Source organism: Mustela lutreola, chromosome 2 (assembly GCF_030435805.1).
Source record: "Mustela lutreola isolate mMusLut2 chromosome 2, mMusLut2.pri, whole genome shotgun sequence".
NCBI lineage: Eukaryota > Metazoa > Chordata > Mammalia > Carnivora > Mustelidae > Mustela > Mustela lutreola.
In genome coordinates this window covers 13,762,611-13,785,146 of record NC_081291.1, presented here as the reverse complement: position 1 = coordinate 13,785,146, position 22,536 = coordinate 13,762,611, and the positions used below count along the sequence as shown (strand labels likewise).

General features: G+C 54.1%; 1 protein-coding gene across 3 annotated transcripts in view; it reads right to left on the bottom strand.

The window, feature by feature from the left end:
- Positions 1-3,262: 3,262 nt before the first annotated feature.
- SLC27A1 (solute carrier family 27 member 1) overlaps positions 3,263-22,536 on the bottom strand; it is a 34,866-nt gene continuing 15,592 nt past the window's right edge. For all 3 annotated transcript variants that reach the window (XM_059160453.1, XM_059160452.1, XM_059160455.1), the window contains exons 3-13: positions 15,891-16,285; positions 15,597-15,758; positions 15,424-15,493; positions 14,533-14,624; positions 14,352-14,461; positions 8,127-8,336; positions 6,865-6,991; positions 6,639-6,776; positions 6,395-6,559; positions 5,871-6,017; positions 3,263-4,663 (exon numbers count right to left, since the gene is read on the bottom strand). In XM_059160453.1, the coding sequence (XP_059016436.1) occupies positions 4,506-4,663; positions 5,871-6,017; positions 6,395-6,559; positions 6,639-6,776; positions 6,865-6,991; positions 8,127-8,336; positions 14,352-14,461; positions 14,533-14,624; positions 15,424-15,493; positions 15,597-15,758; positions 15,891-16,285 (1,774 nt within the window). In that variant the 3' untranslated portion in view covers positions 3,263-4,505. The remainder of the gene's footprint in view (positions 4,664-5,870; positions 6,018-6,394; positions 6,560-6,638; positions 6,777-6,864; positions 6,992-8,126; positions 8,337-14,351; positions 14,462-14,532; positions 14,625-15,423; positions 15,494-15,596; positions 15,759-15,890; positions 16,286-22,536) is intronic.

The following is a 22,536-nucleotide window of genomic DNA, read 5'->3' as shown; positions in this document are numbered from 1 at the left end:
GACAAATCTAGAGACAGAAAGCCAGTTAGTGGCTGCCAGGGTCTGGGGGAGAGACTTTAATGGGTCTGAAGTTCCCTCTTGGGGGAATGAAAATGTTCTGGAACCAGACAGAGGCGACGGTTGCCCAGCTTTGTGATCACTAAATGCCACCAAACTGTACGATTTACAAGCGTGGATTATTTGGCATGTGAATGACACCTTAATTAAAGATCAGCTGGAGTTGGCCAGGCATGCGGCATAGGAACAAGGGTTCAGGGACCTGGGACAGCAGGAGTAAAAGCATGGAAGCAAGACACAGACTGGAAACAACCAATCACCATGGAAGGAAAAGAGCCTTCAGGATGGCAGCACCCGGGAGACTGGACTCTTCCCCAGAGCGAGGGAGACCCTTGAAAGGTTAGAGGCAAGGTCCTAGCCTCCAGCTGATGAAGTCCCAGAACCTAAGTCAGGTTCGGTGGGGTGAGGTTCGGAGCTGACGACTAAAGAAAGAATTCTTAAGACATCTTTGGTGCAAAATGGTGGTTTATTAAAGCATGGGGTGGGGGGCGCCTCCTGGGTGGCTCAGTGGGTTAAGCCGCTGCCTTCGGCTCAGGTCATGATCTCAGGGTCCTGGGATCTAGGCCCGCATCGGGCTCTCTGCTCAGCGGGGAGCCTGCTTCCCTCTCTCTCTCTCTGCCTGCCTCTCTGTCTACTTGTGATCTCTCTCTGTCAAATAAATAAAATCTTTAAAAAAAAAAAAAAAAAAAAAGCATGGGGACAGGACCCGTGGGCAGGGAAGAGCTGCCCCGGGTTGTGAGGAGTGGCTGGTTATATACACAGGAGTTGGGTAGGTGAGGACAAAGGGGTGTTCAGAAGGGCTACTGGGGCAAAGAATACTATCAGGATATTGAAGGCCTGGTTACTATCAAGTAAAGACAATTGGGAGTCTCCTGGTGGAATGTTACATTCCTGCTATCAAGCATCCTTGTTAATGAGATTTAGGTTTAGAAGAAATTTAACTTTATTTACTTTTCCTTCTACCTCCGCCTCCTTTGGTTTTTTATGAAGGGGAGGGTGACATTAGGGCTTGAGGAACTGAGTTCTGTGTCTTTGGAAATTGGGCTATCGATAAGGTAACTTCTTTGTTTGTAAATCTCAAGGACATTTGCAAACCAACTTGCAGGTTTGTGATCTCTGCAAGTTAGCTATTTATCGTTTTATGGCAGTCAGGGGTGCCTGAGGAATGCTACACATATGGAGGGGAGCGGGTGAAGAGGGGGTGCAAGGCGCCAGCTTTTGCTTTGTCCTCAGCCAGCCTCCTGCTCCCTCATCACAGCCACCTCTCCCTGGAAGCCTCTCGTGTCCTCAACTCTCCCTCCTCCCCATGCCCTCTCCAGCATGCTTCTCCCCCCTTGTCCCTCACACACCGCTTAAGCCCTGACATTCCTGGCCCACGTATTGATGCCAGGCTGGAGCGAGTTTCTCTTCCCATAACACAGGGACAAACATCCTCTCTGTACACATCCTTCCTGAGCACCTTCTGATTCTGGCTTTCCTCCCCACCTAATGATGGTCCCTGGGGGCAAGTCACAGAACTTCTTATTCCACAAAACAAACAAACAAACAAACAACAACAACAACAAAAGCTTTTGGGGCACCTGAGTGGCACAATTGGTTAAGCATCTCACTCTTGGTTTTGGTTCAGGTCACGATCTCAGGGTTCTGGGATCCACCCCCACATCTGGCTCCATCCATGCTCAGCATGGAGTCTGCTTGAGATTCTCTCTCTCCCCCTCCCTCTGCCCCTCCTGCTCCTACTCTCTCTCTCTCTCTTTAAAATAAAATCCTAAAACAAAACAAAACAAAAAAAAAAAAAAAAAAAAAAAAAAAAAAGCTCTCAAGCCAGCCAAAGGCAAGGATCTTAAAAGCATCTTGCTAAGTCAAAGAAGCTGGTTTGAAAAGGCTGTACATTGTGGGATTCCAAGTGCATGACCCAGAAAAAGCAAAGCTATGGAGACCATAAAAGATCCACGGGCCAGGGGTTGGGATAGGAAGGATGAAGAGATGGGAACACAGGGGATTTTTAAGGCAGAGGAATGATGACACCATCACAATGGACGCAGGTCAAAACCCAAGGAAGGTACAATACAGAGTGGAAGCTGATGGAAGCCGTAGACTTCAGGTAATAATATTGCGAGAGCACAGACTCCTCGGTTGTAACAAACCCAGGTTGGTAATGCAGGACATAAATAGTAAGGGAAACAGTGGTGCGGGGTAGAGTGTATGGGAAGTCTGTACTTTCTGTTCATTTTTTTATGAACCTGAAATGGCTCTAATACTTAAAGTCTGTTATTAATTAAAAAGACAAACACAGAGCCTGCTGCCGAGAGTCACCAGGATTATTTCCCTGCCAGCTCAGAGGGAGCCTCTTACCCTGATGAGAGTCACAGGCTTTGGAATGGGAAAGGTCCCGCTGGCCCGCTTTCTCACCAGGAGCTGCCTTTGTGCCTGTTTTCTTATCTGTATAAGGGGAACCATGGCAGTTGCGAGGTCTGATGGGATGTCATATGGGATGCACTTGCTTTATCAGCATACTGGGGACACTCCATCCCCAATGGCAGTGGATCCTTCTGCCTCCCTCTCCTTGTGGATGGTGGGCATCCAAGGACCAGCCCCAGTCAACTAGGGCTTGATCCATCCCCCGCCCCAATCCATTCTCAGGGCTGGCCCCTCCCAGCAAATGCTCAGGCATCGCAACCCTTTCCTCCTCTGTCCCCTGCAGTGGAGACAAGATGAGACAGACATTGTAATACTGAAGGGGAAACAGCAGAAGTTAGGATTGAGTGTCTAGACTCTGGAGCTGGGAGTCCTGGATTGGAAAGCCAGTTCCAAAGGGCCCCTTTGCAGCTCACACCCAGAGCTAGGGCCACACTGGGGCACCTGCCAGAACCCACAGGCAGATCAACTGTCCCTTCCCTGGGGCTGAGGCTGGTGCAGGACTCTGTGAGGCCCCAGAGGCTGCCGGGAGGTAGGGAGGATGCTAACCACCCTTCTGCACCCCCAAGACCCCCATCTCCCACCCCTCCTCACTCCCCCACCTCCCCTCACCTCACCCCCACCCCCATATGCAGCCAGTCCCCAGACCCCAGAGGCCCTGCAACTGCGCTTACAGGCCACGCGGGGGCAGCAAGAAGTGACCATGAGTTCCCCAGCAAAAAGTCCTGCCATCTGAAACTCAGAAAGGGTTCCGCGCCACATGGAGACAGACAGTAAATAACCGGGATTCAGGCACCAGACACTCTGCAGGTTTATTTCTTGAATTCAACCAGGAAACAAAACCTTGGTGCTTGGAAAGGCCCACATGCAACAGCGCTGGTCCCAGTGTTTGTGGGACTGGATGCTGCTGCGGGAGGAGAGCAGGATGGACAGTCTGGGAGGCCAGTCCCAACCATGGGAGTCCAGGATGAGCCACCAACAAGGCCAACGGGGATGTCCGAGCCATCCTGGCTGTGTCGTCCAGGATGTCACCACCAGCACTGGGTCATCATCACCAACGAGGCCAGTGGGGATATTCAACAGGCTGGAACCCCCAAGGCCCAAAAGTCCATCTCGGACACCACCCCCCAGGCATGAGCCCTCCCCTGACACCCCTGCTGCCACTCCTATGGGTCCCAGCAGTAGCCGTGCCAAATGGGGACACCGAGAGGCCTCTGCCGGGGTGGGCATCTGAACAGTGAGCCGAACAGCCACCCAATGCAATCTTCAAGGCCCCCCTCTAACAGGAGCTCCGTAGAGACGCCTAAAAGGAGACATGTGGGCAGGGGCAATGTCCAAGGGGTAAGAGTTGATTCTGGAACCTTCCGGGCATCAGGAAGGGCAGAGAGTGTGTATGGGAGACCCAGCAAAGATGGTCAAGTGCAAAGGGCAAATGGCCCAGCCTGGGAGATCTCTAGCTGGCCTGGAGGTCCCTTAACAATGCCCCCCTACATCCAGGTGAGTGGGGCGAACCACCTGTGGCTCCTCTGCTCGGGGGCCGGTGGGGAGGATGGAGGGTCTGCCTGGCACTCAGAGAGGGCGAGGATGCCCTGGAGTCCGGCAGCCTGGGGAGGCCTGGACAGAGGCTCCTTAAGGCACAGCTGAGAGGGAAGCCAGGAGGCTCCACTCTGGGTCCAGGACCCAGCAGGGATGCCCCTCGAGGGCAACGAGGCCCTGCACGCCTATAGATCCCAGGAGAGAGCAGAGGAGGAGAGAGGGAAGAGGTGAGGACAGATGGAACGGAAGCAGGGAGAAGACACACACACACATAAACACAGAAGCCAGGATTCAGGCAGGAGAGAGCCTAGAGGAGAAAAGAGGAAAGTGAAGCTAGGAGAGCCGGGGGCTCCTGCCGGGATCCAGCTGCGCGGCACCAGGATGGCCCCACCTGGAGCATCTGGGCCAGCCCCTCCGCAGGCAGGGCTGTCTGGCTCAAGCTTGCGTCACGGGCAAGGCCCAGCTGGCAGCCTCTAGCAAGCAGAGGAGGAGCATCAGAGGGCAAAGGCACCCGAGCAGATGCGGGTGTAGACACCCTGGTCCAGCGGCAGGTAGTGGCCCTGCTTCAGGTCCAGGAAGAAGAGCCTGTCCGAGGTCTGGCGTGGGTCGAAGCCCTCGTGCTGCAGTCGAGTCTTCTGGATCTTGAAGGTGCCTGTGAGGGTGGGCATGGGGTTTCTCAGCTGTTGGGGGGAACGTTCTGGGATCCCCAAACTCACCTTCCTGTCCTATACCTCCAGGCTTCTGCATAGGCCATCCCCTAGCGCTGGAAACATGCTTCCCCGTTTTGCTGGCCTGATTCCCCCTTGTCCTTCAGATCCTGACTTCATACCCCCTCCTCCAGGGAGACCTCCCTGCCCACTACCCCATCACAATCCCAAACACTGTGGATTCCCTGCCTGGACATGGGTCCACGTCCCATGAGGCCAAGGCAGGGCTGAATCGGCCACAAAGTAGGTCAGAGGTCAGCAACCCAGAGCTGAGGGCCAAATGCAGCCCATCATCTATTTTGTAAAGAGTTTTTACTGGCACAAAGTGACACCCACTCATTTATACACCATCCAATGCAGCTTTTGCACAACAGAGGCAGAAGTAAGTTATTGGGACAGAGACTGCATGGCCCAAAAAGACCTGAGAATATTTACCATCTGGTCCTTTAAGAAACAGTCTGCACTCCCTGCCGTGGACAATTAAAGAAAAGTTTCATGAAAATTAAGGCTCAGGGGTAGGGTGACCTGTGTGCATTAGAGTTGAGAAGGTTTCTCATTTTAAATAAAACTTCAAAAACACAAGCCATAAGATTAACACCAGCAACAAAAAAAGGTAAAGGTAACTCTGTATCAAAATGAAGGGCTTCTTTTCAACAAAGGCCCCATTAACAAGGTTGACATTTAAGACTCCCAAAAAGAAGACTCCTGACATCCGAAACTGCTAAGGAATTAACATTGGGACTATGAGGAGAAACTTCTGGTCAAGAAGAAAAAGAGAGCAAGGCTATAAAAGATGGGCAAAAATTACAAACAGGTGACTTATAGGAGCGGGAACCTCCTAGTTCTGCGAACCTCAGAGGTACTAATATGATTTGCTCAAATTTCCTAGTCATCAGAAAAGTACGGGAGATGGAAGAAATGTACCAAACACTGCAGAATGCCTAAGGGGGCCAGGATCGAGGAATGGGAATAAATAATGATGCAGAGAAAACAAGATAAGGCCCCTACATGAGCCCACGGTGCCTGCTGGCCATGGACCATTGCAATGGACCATTGCAATCTGGCAGGGGGGCCTAAACTGGGACAAATAAGCAAATGGTTGCTGAATCAACAGACAGATGGACAGACAGACAGAGACACAGGAGGCCGCACCTGTGGTGTCCACCTGGGGCAGGAGGCGTAGGAAGATGGGCCGGGCATATGGTGCCAGAACCTTCTGCAGCTCTTGGTACAGTGCATTGGGGCTCAGCTGGCCGTGGGGGTCCGCGATGGCTGCCATGCCTGCTTTTCCCTCCACTCCTGGAGACAGAGGTTTTGCTAAGAACACCCCACCTTTTGTCCCATCGCAGGACTGGATGCACCCTCGGAGGCCCCTGGCCTCTGACGTCCAGTCCCTGCCATCTGAGATAACATTTGCTGGAACAGTCACTGTGTTACTGAGCTCCTGCAGCACTCTCTGTAACAGTGAGACAGTAGCTTTCCTGATCCCATTTTCCGGATAAGGAAACCAAGGCTGATTATCATCCATGAGGGGTGACTCCAGATCCAGGGCCCCTATCCCGGCTGCCGTGTGCAGTTCCCCAGGTTGAGCACTGCCCCAGGGCACCTGTGCTTTCAAGCTCAATCAGGTTTGGCTCCTCTGGGGCTGCCACACCCTAGGACCAACCCCAGCTTGCCTGGCACAGCCACCCCATACACAGCCACGTCTGTCTGGCCCAGCAGGCGGCTCAGCACACTCTCCACCTCTGTAGTGGAAACATTCTCTCCACGCCAGCGGAAGGTGTCCCCGCCGCGGTCCCGGAAGTACATGTAGCCCAGCTCATCCATCACCAGCACGTCACCTTGCAGAGGGGACAAGGAGAGGTGAGATGGTGGCCCACCATCTCCATAGCCAGCACCCCACCCCCGGGGTCTTCGCACCTGAGAGGTAGGCACTGTCGCCCTTGCGGAAGACACTGTGGGCAATCTTCTTGCTGGTGGCACTCTCGCTGATGTAGCCATCGAAGCGACGCAGTGGGTCCTGCTGGTTGATCTGGCCCACAAGGAGGCCGGGCTCCCCTGGGAAGGAGGCCACTCTCAGACTGTGCTGGGTGGGCAGGGGGTGGGGGCCCCAGTTCCCCAGGGGACTGGACAGGGCCTGGCTCACCGGCCTGACATGGGATACAGAGGCCCTGGGCATCCCGCAGTAGTTCCATGGTGTCCTCATTGACCTTCACCAGCCGGATGGGGTACACATGGGGTAAGATACGGCTGTTAAAGCCACAGGAGCCAACCTGGGACAGAGCGAGCTGAGTTGGTGAGAAGCCCCGGGGGATGGAGGGGACACAGCGTCCTCCCCACGGACACCTTGCCTCTCCTGCCCCAGGGCCTGGAATGAACACCTCTGCGTTGCCTGAACTCTGTGACCTTGGGTGATCTGAAAAAGAGGGTCTTAAGGGCAGTGCCTCCTTCCTGGGACTCAGGGTCCCTCTTCTCCCCCTTCCCAGCTGTCTTTGCAACCATGTGAGGAAACCCGCTGACTGGTCACCACTTCCAGGTCCATAAAACCCTCTGTGCTGGCAGGAAGGAAATGTCTAGAAGGACCCTGAAGCCCACTGCCCACCGGACTCAATCCAATGAATAGAAATGCCTGTCTCTACACTGTTGGGCATGTTTGTTACAGCAGCAAGTTCCATGAGCATGGCCAGGGTATCTTCCCTGGCTGTCTATTCAACAGATATGCATGGGGCTGGGGCAGGGGGGAGGGGAGGCTGGCTCTCAGGTACTGGGGCCCCAACACAGAGACAGACAAAAAAGGAATCCCTGCCCCCAGACGCTTGCTTTATCATGATTCTCCTGATCTATGCGTGGCTTAGTAGGGCTGCGTAAGAGGAGGGTCCGGCTCAGGCAGAATGGAGACAGTGATTGCGAACCCTCAAACCATCTGCAGAGAGCCTGCTCCCTGGGGGTGCTGTGCTGAACTCACGGTCTGCTGGGGATCCAACAAACCCAGGGAGCTATCATCCCCACTTACAGATGATGAAACCAAAGCCCAAGGAGTCTGAGTGACTTCCCCGGTAGGAGGAGATGGGCACGCCAACCCCGGGCCAGGACCCCCAGGTCCCTGCTCACCCGATACCCCCACAGGTGGGACCTGAGGCTCATGAAGGCTGAGGCCTTGGCCCAAGGGATACCGCCTGACAGAGGACTTGAACTCTGGGGGCACCGACCCAGGGCTGTGTGTGGTCCTGCCAAGCCTAGGAGCTCCCCCTTCCCCCAACCCTGTCAGCCTGGCAGAGCCCTCCCAGGGGTAAGCCTGTCCTACGAGAACGGGGGGAGGTGGGGGGGACTGGGGAGGCCAAAGTGGCAGTGATCCCCGAACGTGATAACCTGCCCACGCCCACCCCCCCCACCCCCCACCCCATCCACCTTGCCATCCATGTTGGCTATACTGCAGTTGCATTCGGTGGCTCCGTAGAACTCCCCAATCTGGCGCACACCGAAGCGCTCGGTGAACTCCTCCCAGATGTTGGGCCGCAGCCCATTGCCCACCGCCAGGCGCACGCGGTGCTGCCCCTCCGCCTCCCGCACCGGCTGCTTCAGCAGGTAGCGGCAGATCTCCCCGATGTACTGGACCACCTGGGGGGGGGGGGCATGGGAAAGCAAGGAGTGGGCCTGAGGAGAGTCACCACTCCAGCCTGGGTGCTAAAACCAAATCGTCTTCAGGGCGATGTAACACCCACCCCCACCCCCAACCCAGGCCATATGCGCCTGCCCCTTGCTGGATGGGGGTGGGGGGCAGGAGGATGCACTCAGCGATTCTCATGCCCCTCCCCGCCCTTCTGCTCCCCACGCTGTCTCCAGGGACCCCCGCTTGTGTCACAGGCAGCGCAGGACTGCGGGGCGCACCGCTGACACCCCACCAGCCGGCCCTCAGCCAACAGCCCTAGCTCCGCGGGCTCCACTCCCAGTGGGGAGGGGTGCATCTCCCAGATACCTTAGGCGCCTTCCAGTCCTCATCTCTGGGTTGACTTTGAATGATTACCACCAATATCCCCAATTTTTACTGAGGGTCACCAACAGTAAGCACCTGGACCAAAGCTGATAAACAGCAGAGCTTGATTTGAAGCTGGGCAGCCTGACTCCGGAGTCTGAATGAAGCAGTTTCGAGCTCGGGATGAACCGCCAAGCTGAATGTCACAGGTTCTAAGCACTCACACCTTCCCCTCACACACAGGACAAAGTCCAAATTTCTGGCAGGGGCCAATTCCCTCTGGCCCCACCATCCTCACTGCCTCCTCTCCTTTCATTTCCAACCAACACCCGCTACCCCCACAGCTCCTCCTCAGGGCCTTTGCACATGCTTTCTTCCCTGGGGCATTCTTCCCTGGGATGCATCTGGCTCTCCCGTTTTGGGAGAAAGGTAACCGCTGCGGACAGACTGTCCCTGAACACTGCTTGCTAAATCTCTGATGAGAAAACAAATGTGCTGAGTACTCTCTCCCGCCAAGCAGAGTTCATTTAATTCTCCCAACACCCCATGTTGGACATGAAGCCCTGAGATCCACAGAGGGAAAGAGCGTGCCCAAGATCTAACCAGGAGGCAAGCAGAGATGGGGCAAGATTGGGACCCAATGGTGCTACGTTCCCTCCCTGGGCCCCCAGGCTCAGTTCCCTGCTTTTGCCTGTGGCCCAGCCCACCCCATCTCCAGGGCAGAGCGTCAGACAGGGTCTGGCCAATCAGCCCAGTACAACCTCAGCTACTAAGTGGTTCAAGCCTAACCAGAATTAGACCCATAAGAATCAGTCCCAGGATTTATGATAAACCAAAAGGAAGAGAAAGGCTCTTTATCTCCTGGAGTTGCTGGGAACCTTCCCAGCCCCAGAGAAGCAGGGCTGGGAAGGAAGCTGCCACTAAGGAAGGAGAAAGACAAGAAATGGAGAGGGATTGAGGCACTCCTGGATCAGGCTGTGCCTGAAGCTGTCCCCATGTGGAATCTTCAGGTCCATGAGCTAATAAATCCCCTTCTTTAGGAAGCCAGGGTTTAGGCTAGGCTTTTGGCTCCTGTCAAATGATACAAAGTCCTGCCCTGAGCAGCTCTCAGCTGTTCTCTTCAGGCCAGGGGAGGGCTGCCAGCCATGATTGAGGCAGCTAAGGTGGTAATAACCCCCTCGGGCCCGAGGCTGTGTCCCTGCACTGAGAGCAAACATTTAATCTTTACCTCTGGTCTGGACCCTCAGACAGACCCAATGCTCAAGGGAAGACAACTCGGGTCAGTTCAGAGAGCCATACATCAGTGGGCCTATGCTAAGACCTCCCGCCTACAGGGTGACAGCTGGATAGAAACTGGGAGCTGGGGGGCCCTCTGGGGGGCTCAGTCAGTTAAGCATCTGCCTTCAGCTCAGGTCATGATCCCCGGATCTCGGGATCAAGCCCTGCATTGGGCTCCCTGCTCAGCGGGGGAGTCTGCTTCTCCCTCTCCCTCTGTCCCTCCCCACCCCCCGCTGTGCACTCCATCTCATAAATAAAGTTTTTTTTAAAAAGGGGGTTGGAAAAAAAATTTGAAATAAAATAAAAAGGGGGGTAGGAGGATGGGAGAACCAGGTGATGGGCGTTAAGGAGAGCACATGATGGAATGAGCCCTGGGTATTACAGGAGACTGGTGAATCACTGAATTCTACCTCTGAAGCTAATAAGACAGTATATGTTAATTAATTGAATTTAAATTTTAAAAAACAGATTGGATGAATAGAAAAAAAACAAAAAAGATTCTGGGAGGAGATCATTGACCTGGGACCCCACCATGACTCCTGTGTCAGGGTGATCTTATACTTTAAGTGCACACACCCCAGTGGGTATGGAAGAATAAAGACACCACATATTCAGTCCCCCAGGATGAGAAGGGGTCCAGCCCTGTCTCCTGCCTGTGTGTTCCTATGTAGCCAAGAAAGTGGGGTTCTAAATGACAGCCTGCTGTCTCCCGTGAGGATAGATGTTCTGTGATTTGGCTGCAGCCACTGTTTCCCCATCCAACAGCCAGAGGATGGGATTTCTGAACCTAAATGCATGCGCTTGTTTTAGCAACATTCTTGTTAAACTTGACCTTTGAGGATTTTGTCCTCTATTCCTTAAAGGGCTCCTAGGGTTTCCTGGTACTTCTCTTGACACAGAAATTCCCCTTCTTAGAAACAGAATAGACTATCAAGGATGTGGAGACAGTGACCAGTGCCCAGTGGGAGTATGGCACGTCAAGGACAAAGAGAGGGACCACCAGACACTACGGGCCTTCTAGGAAAAAAAGTTGAACTTGAAGCTGATCAATTATCTAGACCAGAGGTTCTCAACCACCAGCAACTCTGTCCTCTCAGAACCCTTCGCAACATCTGGGTACATTCTTAATGCTCACAACCTGGGGGGGGGGGGGCAGAGGGGCGGGGTCTAGTGATTTTGGGTCAAGAATGCTGCTGAATATCCTATAGTACACTGGGTGCCCCCACCGAATGATCCAGCCCCAAATATCCTTAGCATCATGGCTGAGAAACACTGCATTGTACCCAACTCCCAACGGACAGGAAACACCGGGGATAGAGGAACATGTTAAGAGACACCCCAGCAACGTCCAGACTGGGAAAATACTACAGGACGCATAGCCCTTCAGTAAATACAAGGCAGAAAAAGAAAAAAGAGACAAAGGGCTCCTACAGATGAAGGGATCCTCATGAGACACATCGGCAGGTCAAAATGTGTGGGTCTCCTCTAAAACCAGATTTTTTCCAAATTACAGAAACAGGGGGGAAAGTCACATTTTGACCCAGTGAGACACAGGGGGTGGAGTCACTGCCCAGATTTCTGATGACACTGAGAGCTCACTGTCACGTTTTGGCTGTGATGATGGGGCTGAGCTTATGGGGTATTTGTTTTTTTTTTTTCCCTTTTGTTGTTGTGTCCACATATACATAACATAAAATTTACCATTGTGAGCACAGTTCGGTAGCATTAAGAACACTCAACCTGCCGTGCAGCCACTATCATCCGTCAGGACTCCTTTTATCTTGGAGAACTGAGATTCTGTCCCCACGAACCACTGACTCCCCACTCCACCCCAGCCCCAGGTGCCCACCAGGCTTCCTCCTGTCTCTATGACCATGACTGCTCTAAGTCCCTCATATAAGAGGGATCATACAGCATTTGTCTCTGGGTGACTAGCTTATTTCCCTCAGCACAATGTCCTTGAAGTTTATCTATGTTGTGGAATGTGCCAGAATTTCTCCCTCTTGAAGGCTGAACAATATTCTGTCATATGAATACACCACTTCTTGTTTATCTATTCACAGGTTGGTAGCCCCTAGGTGGCTTCTATACTTTAGCTGTCGTAAATCATGCTGCTGGGAACAGGGATATACAAATATCCCTTCAAAATCTGAGAGGCAATGTGGGGGGTTTGGGGGATAGGGAAGGAAAAAATGAAACAAGATGGGATCGGTGAGGGGAGACAAACCATAAGAGACTCTTAGTCTCACAAAACAAACTGAGGATTGCTGGGGGGAGGAGGTTGGGGGAGGGGGGTGTGGTTATGGGCATTGGGGAGGGTATGTGCTATGGTGAGTGCTGTAAAGTGTGTAAACCTGGCGATTCACAGGCCTGTACCCCGGGGCTAAAAATACATTATGTGTTAATAAAAAATAAAAAATTTAAAAAATATATCCCTTCAAGACCCTGCTTTCAATTTTCTTGTTTTAACAATAGTCCTTACCAGACACAAAAGGCCACACATTATGTAAGTCCCACTTACAAGAGATGTCCAGAACAGGCCAATCCATGAAGACAGAAAGCAAATTAGTGGTTACCCAGTTTGGGGTGGGGGGTGCTGCTGGTGACGGGACAGGGATGGGGAGTGACCGCTAACAGGTTTTCCCTCTGGCATGATAGAAATGTTCTGGAACTAGACAGAGGTGATGGCTACACACCATAGTGAATATAGCAAACACCACTGAACTGTTCGCTTTAAAAATAGTTTCTTAGGGCACCTGGGTGGCTCAGTGGGTTAAAGCCTCTGCCGTCCGCTCTGGTCATGATCCCAGAGTCCTGGGATCGAGCCCCACATCGGGCTCTCTGCTCAGCGGGGAGCCTGCTTAATCCCCCCCCTCTCTCTCTCTCTGCCTACCTCTCTGCCTGCTTGTGATCTCTGTCAAATAAATAAATAACAAATCTTTTTTAAAAATTAAAAAATAAAAATGGTTTCTTTTATACGAATTTTGCCCCCAAAACAAAGCCATTCTCATCTTTCGGAGGTTTTCCCGAAGCATTTCTGTGAAGGACACACACTTCTCTCTGGGGGCTGCTTCACAAGGATGCAGGAGGGAGGTGGGTGGGGTTCGAGGGGGTGGGATGGGGTGTCTGAAGGCCCCCTGGGCCAGTGACAGGTGCTTGGGAATCACCTGTACCTTCTTCTGTCCATATTCATGTACACAGCCTTTGCCCACAACCCGAAAACAGAGCATTCCTAGGAAAGCTTTCATAAGCTGGAACAGCATCAAACATAATCCCCTGATACCTAAAAGTACGGATTACACTTCACTTTTATGAAAGATATACATCAGTACTAGAATGTGTGTTGTTTTTTTTTTTCTTGTAAAAGAGAAAATCCTCTTTGGAGTTCTTTCAGTTAGCGAAATCAGGGACTGATGTAAGTCTTTCCCCACAGCGAAACCATAATCGGAACTTTCAGAGTGTAGACTATCTATATTCACGACTCTTGATCATCAAGTTACTAAAATAGACTTCCGCATTTCAAGACTTGGTTTAACGATGTTCCTAGAGAGTTCCCCATGAGCAAAACGGAAAATCCTCAAAAGTGGAGCCGATCCCAGCCTCTGCCCCCAGGGGTCCCCAGGATGCCAGCCCAGAGCCCCCACCCTGCCTAGCTGTGTGACCTGGGCAGCCAGCCTGACCTCTCTGGTCCCCACCTGTCCAAGGCAAGGCGGGCACCTGCAAAAACTTGGCGGTCCCTGGCCACACCCCCTTCTCTCCTCTCCTCAACCCTTCTTCCTGGAGGAAGGTGCTAGAACCTGTATATAAACCCCCATCAGGGCATTGAGATCCTCAGGCTAGTTTCCTCTCACCGTGGAGGGGAAAAAAGAGGTTTGGGCGGGGCCTAGTCCCCCTTATCCTCCCCCTCTCCAGGACCCTGGATGTCCTCCATCTCTATCTCATGCTCACCCCGCCTGGAAGCCCCACACCTTGTGGCCCTAACCAGCCCAGAGCAGGGTCTGGACGCACTGGTCTCATTTCTTGATTTCCTGGGGCCACCAGCAGGGAAGACTCCTGGGGCACAGAGCGGACTCCTTAGAGAAGTCTGCGGCCTGGACCCCACCTCGTCTGTAGTATAGGCCTCAGTTTCCCGGCCTGCAAAATGGTCTTGGTGGTGCCTCTGCCCACTCTCACGCAGTCATGCGGATCCACTGAGCTTACGGGGGGGGGGGGGGGGGGGGGTTGGTTTAGCCTGGGGCGGGCCATCCTCCTGTCCCTCTCCAGAGCAGCCCTGGTGGGGTGGGGTGGGGGTGGTGCTTGGAAGGCGGGTGGGGTTGTGGCTGCACCGTGGAGGCGGCCTGGCAGGTGGAAGGTGGGGCCACGCGGGAGGGGCGGGGCCTGACCGTGCAGTTGTACTTGACGCAGTCATCCCAGAAGCGGCTGGCGGAGAACTTCTTGCGGAGGACCACAGTCAGCCCGTAGATGAGACACTGCCCCACGCCCATGATGTTCCCTGCAGAGGGCGGGCTCGGTGAGGAGTCCCCAGTCCCTGCCCCCCACCCCGCCCCCACCCACCCGCGGTACCTGCCGTGTGGTACAGGGGCAGGCAGTCATAGAGCACGTCTGCCACCTGCATGCTGTAGGCGTGGTGGCCGAAGGCTGCGATGCGATAGTACCTGCAGGGGCGGGGAGTGCGGGGGCTGCGACTTACATCCTCCCGGGCAGGGGAGTGGAGGGAACTTGCAGAGAGGGGCGGGGGGGGGGGGCGGGGGGGGGGACGGGGACAGAACACCGCAGGGACCCAGGCAGAGCCAGCCCAGCTCACAGGGGTCCTAGAGAGGAACATGCCGCCAATAACTGTCAATGGTGCTAGGGGCCATGAGAAATAGGAGAGCAGAGAAACGGAGAGGGGCTGAAGGTGACACAGCCAGAGAGGCTGGGGGATCCTGTGAGGGGAGGTGGCGCATGAGCTGAGACCTGGTGAGAAGGAGCCATGGTGGGGGCCGGGGAGGGCCAGGGAAGAGCCGCCAGGTGGAGGGCACAGCATGTGCAAAGGCCCTGAGGCCAGAAGGACACTAGTGGATCTGAGGAAGTGTAAGGAGGTGAAAGGCTAGGAGTGAGAGGTGGAGAGAAGGCAGAGGACAGCAGAGAGAACTGGCAGGCGTTGCACAACGCGACCATGGATTTTACTCTGAGGGCCAAGGCAGGTACAGGGAAGTCTGGCACAGGAGGGTCTGGTTTAGGATTTTAAACCCTCCTGCAGCCACTGAGGGGAGCAGGGCCATTAGGGGCAGGAGCAGGAGCAAGAGACCAAGGAGGGACACAGAGCACCACTGTCCCGAGATGGGCTGTGGGTTTTACTGGGTTGAGACAGAAATGTTCCCAAGATCCCAACAAGATTGAGGGAAGGGGTCAGCCATAGAGGCAACCTGGAGTCACTCTCCAAAGCTGGGATAAGGCCCATGGGCCCCTTACCTGCTGTGCACTACAATGGCAGCCTTGGGCAGCCCTGTGGTCCCCGAGGTGTAGATATAGAAGAGTCGATCTGCAGGAGATGCGTGTGTTGGAGACCGAAGACCGGGCAGGCGGGACGAGGGGACAGGGTAGGTAGGCACTGGCTGAAGAAGGGTGTCCCACCCTGGCCTCACCATCCATGCCCTTGTCAGGGGGCTGTGCCAGGGGGGCTGTGGAGGCCGCCTTCAGCAATGGGTCCAGGAGCTGGGTGTCTGGCAAGATGCCCTCAGGCCCCAGTTCTCCAGAGCAGAACTTGACCAGGCTCTTCCCCAGCTGTCCGCTCACCTCGGCCACCGCTGCAGCCCAAAACAGATGTCACTGTCAAGGACGGCCAGGGCCCCTCCCAAGGCCTGGGATGCACCACACCATCTCCCGGTCCTAGAAACCCGGGAGTCCCGACCCAAGGTGATAAGTGCACCCAACCTCACCTGCCGCCAGCTCCCCTCCGAAGATGAGGGCCTTGGCCCCCGAGGTGCCCAGGCAGAAGGCCAGGGGCTCGCGCCGTAGGTTAACGTTGAGCAGAGCGGCTTCCACGCCCACCTTGGCCAGGCCCAGCCAGAGCCCCACAAACTCCGGCCGGCCCTCCAAGAAGATGGCCACCACGTCACCTGATGCAAAGCCCAGCTGGCAGAAGAGGTTGGCCACAGCATTGGAGTAGGCATCCAGCTGCGCGAAGGTCCAGCACACATCACTGCCTGCGTCCACCAGTGCCAGGCGATCCGGCTGCCGCCGCGCCACCACCTGGAAGATCTGCGGGATGGTGTGGCGGGCGCGCTGGTGCCTCCGCAGCTCCAGACGGACACGGATCAGCACGAAGAGGCCACTGGGAGGAGGGGCGATGGAGGGGATGGGGTCACTGGGTGCCCTGCCTGGCCTCCAGGAGACCTCTCCAAGCCTCAGCATCTCCATCTGGAGAAAGCAGAGGGAAAAGTCCTGCACCCCCAAGGAAGGCAAAGGTTTAATAAGGACCTTTTGGTCACTGGGTCTCTTGGGGGTACTAAGGGCATAGAAAGGGCAATTTGCCAGCCAACCCAGAAGTACACAGATGGTCAAAGCTGGCCATGCCAGGCCATGCCATGAAAATTAGTGACTCTGTCCTTCTCCACCCCAGCTAGTTCAGTGACTCAGAGGGAGCCAGGGTCCAGTCCTTCCTTCTTTTTCTCTCCTGGAACGTCCAGAGCCTCCCATGGACCCCACCACCACCTTTAGCCTGGATTCCTCATGCTGCATCCACCCCAACCTGGTGTCCTTATCACCTCCTCCAGGAAGACTTCTAGGGCTCAGCCCCTGCACTCTGCCCACTGCTCCCCCATCAAGCATAGAGTCCCCCAAATGGGGCCAAACTGGGGCAGGCACTGGCTGGGCTCAGAAAACTCTCTCCTGCCCACCTTGGAAGCTCCCCCTATCCCCTATTCTCCATCAAAGCCTCTGTGCAAAGCCATTCGATAATGGGCGCTCCCCCCCACTCCTAGATCGTGAGCACCCAAGGGGAAGTCACATCTGGTTTGGCTGAGGAGCCTGGCACCTACTAGATGCCCAATAAACAGCCCGACTGTACTCATGTGCCCAAACCTGGACCTCAGTGTGCCCTCCATCCCTGGAGGTAGCAGCCAGCACAGAGTCAGATTTTTCCATTCATCTCCCAAATGATGAGCATCTCCTGTGTGCCAGGCCCCCAATGGGCAAGACCCAGTGGTGACCCGGACATAACCTTTCTCCCCCTCCAACTTTCTCCTGCTCCACCTCCCTTTCCATCCTGCTTCCCCTGCCAGCTCCCCCTTGCTCACTCACTCCAGCCATGGGGCCTCCTTGTTGTTCCTTGAGCATACCCGGCACACTCCTACCTCAGGGCCTTTGCAAAGGTCATGCCCCCTGCCTAGACCACTCTTCCACCAACATCTACATTGCTCCTACCCCATTTCCATCAGATCTTAGCTTAAATGCCACCCTCTTCAGGTGGCCATTCCCGGACAGCCATCTGTTACGGTACCATCACCAACCCCCTCTGATCCCTGCTTTGTTTATTTTTCAACACGGCACTTACACTGTCAAATGCCCTGTGCAGTTTCCTGATCTACCATCTTGCTGCTGGGCTATCCATCTCTCCCTGCTCTGGATGACAGGCACTTGTGTCTATTTTTGTTCTAGGCCCTGGAGAGACAGCCGTGGAGACAGACCAAGGCCCCACTCTCCTGGAGCACAGAGAGCCTGCCACAAATAATCCCACAGGACACCATTGGAGGGAGAGAGAGAGAGGAATCTGGAGCTCTCATGCCAGACCTGAATCCCGCAGCCCAAAAAAAGCAGCCACCTCTTTATGGCTGGCCAGATCTTTGGTGAGAGGAGGGGCAAGGTCCCAGGCCAAGACCTCTGTGAAGAGAGGCAGGACAGGCAGGGGGACAGCTGTAAGGACCAAAAACAAAGGGTCTTGGGGAGGATACCACCCACCAGTCCCCTCTGGGTGCCTGCCCCGTTACTCTCAGGGTGACTGATGGCCTCTAACCACAGAGCTCTGCTCATCCAAGCCCCTGTTTGCAGTGACCAGGGGAAGCGACACCTGCCTCCCACCGGGAGCCTGGCACATAGTAGGTGCTTAGCAAAGAGAGGCTAAATGACTCCCTTCAAGACCCTGAATCTGGAGCCCAGGAGCCCGCCCCTCCCTGGTGACCAGTGCAGAGGCACGGATTGCTTCATGCCCACACAGCGAGCACCTGCTTTGCACAGGTGAAGCTGATCAGGTGGGAGACGCAGATCGGTGGGGGTGCGGGGGGCCACAGTGAGCGCTGGGGGGCTGAGATACTGGTGGCAAAGGGGCAGGAGGAGTCTTGTGGGGAGATGGGGATGCTCTGTATCTTGATGGTGGTAGTTACCTGGATCGAAAACCCCAAACGTACACTTAGCACGGGTATATTTCATTTTATGTAAGTGATACCTCAAAAACAACCCATGGGAACAGAGCCGATTGGCAGTTGCCAGGGGCTGCGGGGAGGGGAAAGGACTGCTAATGGGAATGGGGTTTCCTTTTAGGGTGATGGAAATGTTCTGGAACCAGATAGAGGTGGTGGTTACGTAACTGTGAATGTGCTCGATGTCACTAAGGTAAATTTTATACACACTTCACTACAATAAAAATGAACAGGACAACTCAGGAAGAATATCTTGTAGCAAGTTAAAAAGGGGGAGTCTTTGCCTCCCAGAGACAGACTCTAGAAAACTAAGAGGTGAAAGGATGTGCCCGTGGGACTCCGAGAGCGGAGGGAGAGTCGGTGAAGGTCATGGATGTTGGGGGATGGGCACATGGGCTCACAACATTATTCTCTCCATTTCCATAGGCAGGAAATCTTCCATAATAAAATCTTTTATTTAGGGCGCCTGGGTGGCTCAGTGGGTTGGGCCGCTGCCTTCAGCTCGGGTCATGATCTCAAGGTCCTGGGATCGAGTCCCGCATCGGGCTCTCTGCTCGGCAGGGAACCTGCTTCCCTTCCTCTCTCTCTGCCTGCCTCTCCGTCTACTTGTGATTTCTCTCTGTCAAATAAATAAATAAAATCTTTAAAAAAAAAAAAATCTTTTATTTATTTTTATTTTTTAAGGGGGCAGGCAAGGGGCACAGGGAGACAGAGAAAAGAGAACTTTAAAAAGGCTCCATGCTGAGACACGGGACTCGATCTCATGACCCCGAGATCGTGACCTGAGCTGAAAACAGGAGACGGATGCCTAACCAGCAGCGCCATCCAGGCACCCTCTCCCCACAAAAATGTTTTAACCCGGGGCGCCTGGGTGGCTCAGTGGGTTAAAGCCGCTGCCTTTGGCTCAGGTCATGATCTCAGGGTCCTGGGATCGAGTCCCGCATCGGGCTCTCTGCTCAGCAGGGAGCCTGCTTCCTTCTCTCTCTCTGCCTGCCTCTCAGTGTACTTGTAATTTCTCTCTGTCAAATAAATAAATAAAATCTTTAAAAAAAAAAAATGTTTTAACCCTCCAAACGGCCCGTGAAGCCCCACCTGCCCCAGCCTCCATCTATCTGTCCACTTGATCCTGCCCTCTATTCCTCCAGCTTCCTCTCACCTCCTTCCCTGATTTTCAGCCTGGCAAAGGTTCCTGCCCCTGGGCCTTTGCCCATGCAGTTGCCACTGCTGGAATATTCTGCCCCAGACGTCTCATCAGGCTTCCTTCACATCTTTTACCTCTCAGCTCCAGCTCCAGCTCCAGCTCCTGCCTGGAGAGGTCTTCCTTGCCCTGCCCAGCTTGGATCACTATGGCTGTTTGAGAACCTGCTTGCCAATTCCTTGGCAGTCTTCCCTTCAAAAGGCAGGTCCTATTTCCCTGCCCCTTGGGAAGGGGCAGACTCAGGGACTCACTTCTAATGAAGAAAACATAGCAACAGTGATGCTGTGTGACTTCTGAGATGGAGGCACAGAGACAGCACCCCCTTGCTCTAGGCACACCGATGTTCTCACTCTCTCTGGGGACAGTGGCCCTCAAAACCCAGCATCAAGTTGCAAAGAAGCCCAGACCATGTGGAGAGCCCATATGCAGGTGTTCTAACAACACGTCTGAGTGAACAAAACTTCAGGTGATTCCGGTCCCAGATTCTGAGTCTGCCAGTGGAAGCCCCAGACTTGGCAGAGCAGACAACATGGTGACATCTGACTTCCTGACCCAGAGAAACCACAGGAAATAATACTGGGCCTTGTGTTAAGCCTCTAGGTTCTGGGGTAATTTGTTACGCAGCCATGGAACTGATGGGTAACTGCTACGCTCCCAGCCCGTTTTATTCCTACGGAGCGATCATCACAATCGGAAATGACCAGCTTCCTTTATGGGTTTCCTGGCATTTTATGTTGATGTCTATGAGAGTAAGCACCCTGTCTATTGTGTCCGGGAATACAGTACTGGCACGAAACACAGGACGATGCTGGTGTCCTCCCACGCTACACAAACACAGCCCCGCCTCCACCCCCGGAACGCAACTGTGGCTGTTGAAGAGTGTCCCCAATAATTCACGTCCACCGGAAACCTCAGACGTGACCTCATCCTGAAGTAGGATCTTTATAGATGTAACTGAGGTGCGTATGAGACGAGGTCATCCCGATTCCCCAGGCGGGACCTAAGTCCAATGACAGGCATCTTTTTAAGGAGAACACAGAAACAAGGGGAGGAGACAGGAGTGACACGGCCACGAGCCTCAAGACACCCGGAGCCCTCAGAAGCTGGAAGAAGCAAGAGAGGATTCCCTCGAGAGCTTTCTAAGGGAGCACACCTGCCGACACCTCGATGGCTGGCTTCTGGTCGCCAGAACTTAGAAGAAGACAAGTTCCTGTGGTTTTAAGCCACACGTTGTGGTCAGTTACAGCAGTCCCAGGACACGACAAATGAGGACAATAAGATCCCCCACCTCCCAGGTCATGCTGGGGAGAAAAGAGGCCAGAGGTAGATCGCTGAAGACGGGGCCTGGCACATCCTATATTCCCAACCAACTCTGTTGCTATCCTTTGCCCCACGGAAGGAAGCATGGTGAATAAGAAATCAGAATGGAGGGACGCCTGGGTGGCTCAGTGGGTTGGGCCGCTGCCTTCGGCTCAGGTCATGATCTCGGGGTCCTGGGATCAAGTCCCGCATCGGGCTCTCTGCTCAGCAGGGAGCCTGCTTCCTCCTCTCTCTCTCTGCCTGCCTCTCTGCCTACTTGTAATCTCTCCCTGTCAAATAAATAAATAAAATCTTTAAAAAAAAAAAAAAAAGAAATCAGAATGGAATTAGCACTTTATCTGCCCAGCAACTTTATTGGTATTCACCCTGCAAGGAAAAGAGAGGAACAAGCAAGTTATAAGAGCAGGGGTCAGCCCGCGAAGCCCCCAGGGGTAAGGCAGAGAGGCAGAGGAGGAGGCGGAGCTGATTTCTCAAGCACCTGTCCAGGAGCTCTGAGCCCCAACACAACCCAGGAGAAAAAAGTGCCCTAGAGTTCACGGTCTTAGGTCAAAGCCTCCTTGACTGCCTACAAGCTGTGGGGGCCTGGGCAGAGCCTGCCCTCCCTACAGGCCTCAGTTTCCTTACTTGGAATGTCCAAAGACTGGACCAAACGACCTCCAAGGTATTCTCCAGCTCACTAAAGTGTAGGTCCTGCCACTGCCCTATTTACAAACAGGAAGTGGGGCCCAGAGCAGCCACCCAAACAATGCAATTCTCAGCCTAATACCTGTCAAGCATGTTAAGTGCCCAGCCAAGAAAAAGGGTTCAAGAAGAGGGATCTGTTGTTCCTCTGCCCAGCAGGATCCTGCCTCTGCGCTTTGCACCTGCTCTTCCCTCTTCCTTTCCCCAGATCTTTGCAAGGTTGCTTCCTCTCATCTGCCTACTTGCGCCGGAGGCCCTGCCCTGATCCCCTTGGCTGGAGTCACCACCAGTGATCCCTGCCCCACCCCCAACATGTTCAAGCCTTCTTGTCAATTTCAGATGTTTTATTATGCCCTCGTTGCCTTTTTGATTATTCTTCTCTCACTAGACTGTGGGCTCCACTGGACACATTCAGAGCGTGTCACACTGAACATGCTGTCCCATAAGCCCAGATGGGGTGTGGCACCTAGGAGGTCCTCAGGGATGGAGAGAACAAATGACTTTCTCCAGTGCAGACTAGCCAGAATCTGACCTTCTTGGCACCCCAGCCCGGGCCCCACCATGACTCCATGGGACCAGCACTGTAGTCAGTCTTCCTGGTCTCCTGGCTCTGCTCTGGGCCAGGCCCCATTCCCTGCACAGCAGGGTGAATGGTGGTCCCCAAAAGATATATCCAAGTCCTGGCCTCCTGAACTTGTGAAAGAAACCGTATGTGGGAAAAGGATCTTTGTAGATCTTAATTAGTTGAGGATCTTAAAGAGATCGTCTTGGACTAAGGTAAGCCCCAAAGCTAATGACAAATGTCCTTATAAGAGACAGAAGAGGAGACACAGACACGGAGAAGAAGGCCACGTGAGAACGGAGGCAGAGATCACGGTCGACCTAACTTTAAACCAAGGGACTGCCATGGAGCACCAGCTGCCACCGGAAGCCAGGAGATAGACATGAGAGAGTCTCCCCCAGAACCTC